The 7,262-nt window shown below is 38.4% G+C and overlaps 1 protein-coding gene across 1 annotated transcript; it reads left to right on the top strand.

Annotated features, from left to right (window-relative positions):
* Positions 1–630: 630 nt before the first annotated feature.
* On the top strand, positions 631–4,619 carry LOC104494533 (alpha-aminoadipic semialdehyde dehydrogenase-like; the record flags this gene model as incomplete). Its single annotated transcript, XM_010137385.1, has 7 exons — positions 631–715; positions 1,002–1,108; positions 1,816–1,932; positions 2,339–2,436; positions 2,594–2,667; positions 3,505–3,580; positions 4,373–4,619. Coding segments are annotated over 7 exons (612 nt in total), but the record flags the coding sequence as incomplete, so codon positions are not given.
* Between the last annotated feature and the right edge of the window lie 2,643 nt (positions 4,620–7,262).

Here is a 7,262-nt window from a genome sequence, read left to right on the forward strand (position 1 = left end):
GGAAAATAAAACTTAACATACTTCTTGTATTTCTTTTTTCATTGTCAGAGCTTCTTTACTTGTCCCTGCTTACGAAATTTTGGTGCGTGGTTTAGATTTCAGCAAAGCAAGAGGGGATCTATTGCTTACTTTAATACTACTTTTTAACCAATCATTTTCAAGAAGTTTAAAGGTGTTAGAATGGCAGCCTGTGCCTGCGTAGTCTTTTCAGAGTTGGGTTGATTTGGTAAATACTTGTCAAAATTGATACGGATTAACTTTGGCTGTACAGTAAAGGCAGTGATTCCTCACATTATAGCAGTAAAAATTGCTTGAGCATTTGTCCTAAAACACTTAAATGAAGAGTTTACAGAACACACTGATACCATTGATCTGAGATTAGATAACATTAAAACAGGTTTTTATTTCTTTGCTTCGTTTAAATCATCACGGTGAAGATTCTAAATCTTCATTTCATGGTGTTGATGCTGTTCTGAGACATTGCTCGTGTTTATTTTTAACTTTGGGATTTGCTGAATATGAGTACGCTATCTACACACCTCATTCAGCCCTTTTCAAAATGCATCAGTAGCTCAAGAATAGTTACATAGCCTGAACTGTCTTACAACCTTTTTACCACATTTTGTTTAGTTCCTCCATGAAAGCATCCATGATGAGGTGGTGGCAAAGCTCGCTAAGGCCTATGCCCAGGTCCGCATCGGTGACCCCTGGGATCGTAAGTAGCCATGTGCAGCCAACGGGTTTAGGAGACCAGTTTGTCTTTCTTTCTTTCTATTTAAATTCCAAAGAGATGATAGATCAAAGCTATCTACTTTTAGCAGTTTACCAGGGAGTGGGTATAGCTGGTTTCTTTTGGAATACAAACCCTGGATGGGAGATGAAGAATCCAGCAAATACGGCTCATCTTAGATTAAAGAATTACTCCCAAAATGTCATTTTAAGAATATTTGCAAAGGTACACAGTTTTGCTGAAAGGATCTCTATGCATCTTTTGTTTTTAGCCGACACTCTGTATGGGCCTCTTCATACCAAAGAAGCAGTGAAAATGTTCCTTGATGCAGTAGAACAAGCCAAACAACAGGGTGGCTCAGTGGTCTGTGGTGGAAAGGTGACTTAATTTTGTTCTCTGCTACATTTACTGCTCTAGGGAAAAAAATACAGTTAACATGGTGGCTTGGGCCAAGATGTTACCTCAGTTTGTCCTGGCAGCTGTTACAAGATGTTGTTAGTCAGTGTGAAAATGTTTGAGTTGCAGTCCTGTCTTTAGGGTACAGATGGGTGTAGCTTTCCCCTCCAAGAAATGGCTAGGAGCATTTGGCTGTTCCTTGTACTGCTTTCCTAGTAGCAGGTGAAAATATCAAACACAGAACAAAGTAAAATAGTTGTTCTTCCCTGGATTCACGATATCAAACCCGGAAATACTGAAGATTCAAGAGAGTCACTTGCACATCTTCATCATACGGGATGTTTAGTTCTCATGGACTTAACATTTTGGGAATTCTTGTCTTTCACTGGCATTTTCTTTACTCCTAATACTGGTAAAGCATACTACTTGGCTTACAAGTAGTGCAAAGGAAGTGGGTTGTTTTTTCGCCTGATAGACTTTGAGATTTGATTACCTCCTTAGCAGAGTAAATTATTCTTCCGTATTTTAAGTACTTAAATGAGTAAAATTTATTTACTTGGATGACTTCACCTTCTGTTCCTGATTTCTAGGCACAACTATAGTAATGAGACTGTGAATCCCCTTCCTAGTACTGAAGAGGATGCTGGTTTGAACTTGCTCAGTTATTTCTTCTTTTATGTGTTTTGAAGGTTATAAATCGCCCTGGAAATTATGTTGAACCAACCATTGTGACTGGCCTTCCTCATAATGCACCCATTGTCCACACTGAGACATTTGCCCCCATATTGTATGTGCTGAAATTTAAGGTAAGGTAACAACAGGGGATTAGTCGGGTGTAAGGAGAGAGATTAGATGTATGTCATGTTTGTGTAATTATCCTGGCACTTCAAGAGGTGGGAACTGTTGTTCTGACCTGTGGGATATCCACTGTAAGAGATTACATTGCTGTGCAGCTACATGGATGCATTTTCACTGGACAGCACTGAAGTTAAGATGAGAGTCTGCACAGGAACAGATTTTTGTCGTTCATGTCAACCTGCTCAAAACCAGGTTTTGTGTTTTTGTGCACTGGTGGGATATCCTGTCCCTGACTTGGTCCACAGTATATTTGCATTATGGCTGTGGTATGCTTAGTTTTTTCTCATGGTGTTTCTTTGTAGCTGCTTTGCTTTGAACAGTCCTGGTTTAACCATGGACATATGCTCCTTTTAGGGGGAAGAGGAGGTTTTTGCCTGGAATAATGAAGTAAAACAAGGTCTTTCCAGCAGTATCTTTACCAAGGATTTGGGAAGGATTTTCCGCTGGCTTGGGTATGATTGAAATTATTTTTCTGCCTTCTGGAAGCATAAGATCACAGTCTTTCATATCTTGTAAACCTATGAACAATGCTAGTTGAGCATATTATAGCCCGCATTTTAGGAAGGGGCCTTTCCTGATCCTGAGGTGTAATTGTGTCTCTGGTTGTAGGCCAAGAGGATCAGACTGTGGCATCGTGAATGTCAACATCCCAACCAGTGGAGCTGAGATTGGAGGTGCTTTTGGTATGTTTTTTTTTAAAGCTGGATTGTTTTTTTTTTTTTCCTAACAGCTCTGGAAGAGAATGAAGCATTACCACTGTAAAACTAATATAATTTAGGTCTCTGTGTCCTATTTTTCAAGGTTTTAGTCAGTCCATTTGAATTACTAAATCTGAAGAAATCAATGCAGTTAATTTTGTGTTATGCTGCTTTTGCAGAAGACAGAGATTCGCTAAATGTAGTTGGATTTCAGCTTTTAAAAATATCTGTATTTGTTTTTTAAATATTCTGTGTATCATTTCCCCCTTGTCCCATCAAGGGAATGTGACTCAGAACTATGTTCTGAATGTGCTTAGAGAAAAACTGTTTAAAACAGTTTTAATTAAAACCATCTTGACCATTTTCTGTGTATATTTGTATGTCTATATAAAAATTACAGCATAAAATATTTTTGTGAGAACATCTTTAAGTACATTTTTGCTGTTACTTCTCTTTTTCGTATATACTGAAGGAAGTGGAGGGAGGGAAAAAGAAATATTCACCGTAACGTTGAAACAGTACGAGAACCAACATGTTCTTGTACTCATGTCTCATGTTAAAATATTGTTAAAACAAGGTTCTCTGGTGTCAGCATGATAAGACTTTCAGTTCCAGGCAGGTATTTTTTTGGATCGAACATGGAGAGAGACCTAACTGTGTGAGCTGTACGTGATGGTGTTCTGGTAATTTATTTCAGGTAAAGAACAAAGGCAAAGGAGTTTTCCCAGTTGATTTTTACGAAATGTCTCACCTCTTGAGTTAGTCTAGATTCCCATGCTCCAAATAAATTAAAAGTTTTCATGTATAACCTTTTTCTTATAGGTGGTGAAAAGCACACTGGTGGGGGAAGAGAATCTGGAAGTGATTCGTGGAAGCTTTATATGAGACGGTCTACTTGGTAAGACAGACTTTTTAAATTCCAAATGAATGTAAATTACAGATAAACTTGCCAAAGTTAAAAATGCATAAATCCTTGACTGCAGGAGGTTATCTTATCTCAATATGAGATAACATGTATGAGTGTAATTGCCTTTTCTTCATGCAAAAATTTACATCTGTGTTCCTAGTAGAAGGTGATTTGAAGGGTCTAGATAAAGACCATTCTTTGCTCACTGTTCCTCAAAAGGGAAAAAAAAAAATCTGTTTTTTTTTCTCCTCTTGCCTCATTTTGAACTCGGCTAAAAATTAAATTACTGAAACTTGTCAAGAAATACATGAAGTGGCAACCAGAGTAAAGGGCCCACTATTGCCAGTGATGGGTGATTTACCAAATGTTGGGTGTCTGTTCATAAATCTACTGACAGCCAATAGTGGTTGACCATTCCCACTTTCTGATGGCCTCCTTAGCCTTCACCTGAGCTAACTTTGGTTTGTGTGCTGAGGCTTATGAAAGTGAGAAATCCCACATTGGGTTTTGTGTTCTTTTGACGTTCTTTTAAGAGATTAAATTGAGAATGATACTTTCTGTTTGATCTATCAACGAACAGATAATGAGGAATGTGGTCTTTCTCTGTACGTCGTTAAGATATTGAAAATGATAGTAAAGCCAGTTCATAACTTTTAGTAGGCAAATTTTTCAGAGAAGTGTTTTGTATACGTGGCAGAAATCAGAAGCCTTGTACACAGGAAATGGACCGCATCACCTGTCTCAGTGATCACGTCTGGTCTCTAATGCTTGTTTCTTTTACAGTACAATCAACTACAGCAAGGATTTACCTTTGGCTCAAGGAATTAAGTTTCAGTAACAGCCTTATGAATAGCCATGCTGTGAACTCTCCTAGCATTTCAGAACCAAGCACCTTCTAAGCTTCATGGTGAAAATAGTTAATTATCTGAAACTTTTCTGCAGCAAAAGTGACAATTCTGTCAAAAAAAAATCAGCTGCCTAAAATTGCTTCATTTTCAGTGTATGAAATTACTACTTCAGTCATGAAATTGCAAGTATGTGGTCTTTGGGAAGGAGGGAGGGTGGCTGTAACTAACAATCATGGATTCAGGTGGCCTGGACAACCTGTTGCCTTATCTCTATATTTCTGTATCAGTTCTGTCTGTATCCCCCATCTCTCCACCATCTGCTGGTATTTCCAGCTGGTAGGTCTGTACTTCAGACTATGTGGGAATTTCTTATAGTTAAGTGGTGCTGGCGGTGGGAGAGGGGGTGGCCGGAGTACAGAGCTATTTTTCAATGCATAAATAAAGGTACATTTTGTGAGATACCTTGGGCTTCTAGGTTTTTTTGTTTACTGTTTTGGAGCAGGAACGTTTAGCTGACTCTCCATTTCCATACACTGAGTTGTTAGCTGGGAGAAATATCAGTGGGCTGAATGGACTGCTTTAGTTTTCCTGCCTTTCCAGAAATGAGACTTCACCCTTTGTGTTCAGAAATAAGGGGTGAGACTAAGGGCTACTGCACTCTCTTTCAACCTCCACTTAACACTAGAGGGAGTCACAGCCAATTCAGGTTGTCACCGCCTTTCTAAGGCCCTACAAGCAAACCAGCTGAAGAACTGGAGATGCAGCCAGGAGGGAATAGTCTTCCAGAGGGAATTTGCTGGGAAGGGCAAATTGCTGACGTGTGTTTCACTTTAGGTGGGAGTTTCTCATGGCCACTGAAGACTACAGCCATCAGCAGCTCATCAGAGGGCCTTACTCAGAATCCAGGATGATAAAAGGCATCGTGCTATCAGGCTGATCTTAGCTTTCCATAGAGTGACTTCTGAGGTTTTTAATGTACCATTTTTGGAGGAGATTTCTTTTCCTTTCAGTCTTATGTACCAAAATTCCACAATATCTGAACATGGCAGAGCTGTTCATTTTGAGCTCAGCTTCTAGGACTGTGGTTTAGTTTCTTATTTATTTTGATGTTATGATGTTATAAGAGCAATGTCATCCAAATCATCTTAAAGGTGCAGCGTGCCACAATGCTGGCTGGTCTTTTTTTACCTTAGTATCTAGTCTTAGAATACGTAGTGTTTTCAAGGTATTTTGGGTGTCACTTACTTTCTATACATCAAAGAGTAGGCAGCCAGAGTTTTTTCCCTACTGAAGTTCAAAGTTTTTTCCTGGTCAGTCTTAACCGCCAGGTAAACTGTCTCCTGTAGTTCTTTGTGCTTGGCGCTTTAACTGGGGAATGGATTTAATGATGTTGTGTATTTGCACATAGAAAATACTGCAGTCCCCTAAGTAAACCGATAAATCATTAGCAGACAGAGAGCAAAGAATGAATCCGATGTCCAAATTTAATTATTCTGAAAATAGCACAACTTACAGAAGCTGTAATCTTTGACACTGTTCTGTGGCACTGAATGTTACTGTGAAACACTCAGCAATGAAAAATACGTTTTCTTTCCTCATCTTCCTGCTTATTAATAGTTCTTTGATATCCTCATTAGGCGGCATCTGTTGTTCTACAAAATAAAGGCCTTTTTACTCTTCTTGGATAATATGATTTTACAGCTCCAATGGTTTGATTTATAGGAATAAGGTCAGCTTTACCATCTAACTTTAGATATATGAAGTCAGGTCACAGAGCGGAGCAAAAATGGGATGGTTGAGTCAGTTTTATTGGTCTTCAAATCATCTGAAAATAAATATGAATGGAAAAAATAGAGGAATGTAATCAAGAAAGGTGACTGTATAGCAATCATGCTAAACTTTTTTTTTGAAGGTTAACTCGGCATTTTGGTATATAACAATACCTTTTTCAACACAGACTTTTGAGTAGTCTCAAAGAGGACTCAGTTTAAAATACTTGTATAACTACCCATGTACATTATGAGAAAGCATGTTAGATCCACTTTATGTAGGCAAATAATGGGCTTTCTCTGTAAGCAGATTACAAATTCATCCTGACTTGTGCTGAGTTTGTGAATTACTATTCCAAATATCATGTTATCTGCATTGTCATTGGACTGCTAGTATGACATTGCAGCAGGTAACCGTAACGCTTCATCTGCTTTCCTACAGCTTTGCATTCCTTAGAAGATTTTTGCAATTTGCTTCCTTCTGCCCTTCTGTTTATTTAGTTACCTACTGTTGAAGAATCCTATATTAATGGACTAGCTGAATGATTTCTGTGAAGTGGCTCTGGGGAGAGTGCCTTTTAAAGACAGCTGCAGATTGTAGTAGGGTTTTGGCAGGGATTTAGGTGCCTGTAAGCAGTTATGATTATGATGGAGTATTAAACTAAGGAGGCTTAAAGATACTGTAAGCACCCTATTTCTCAATTTCTGCTTTAATTTGGAAAGTCTGCTCAGGACACTGTCAACTACATTAGCTGTCAGTGGGTTATCTCACCCAAAGAAAGCAATTTGAGAATTCATAAAATGTGTCTTCGAGCTACTGGTATGTGGAACATCATGGAACTTGCAGTTTTAAAACAAATTCTATTAGCGGCTTCCACTGTTGCATAAACTTAATTACTACTGAGTGTGTAACACCAGTGAATAACAAGTGTTAAATGACACATGATCAATAATTCATTTGTTAGCACAGTACTGCTAACTATGAAATGACCTTGATGGGAACAGTCTTGCAAGTGACTTACTTTCTTTTTGCCATATTATTAACTGAAGAAAAAT

This window comes from Buceros rhinoceros, unplaced genomic scaffold (genome assembly GCF_000710305.1).
Source record: "Buceros rhinoceros silvestris isolate BGI_N320 unplaced genomic scaffold, ASM71030v1 scaffold40685, whole genome shotgun sequence".
NCBI lineage: Eukaryota > Metazoa > Chordata > Aves > Bucerotiformes > Bucerotidae > Buceros > Buceros rhinoceros.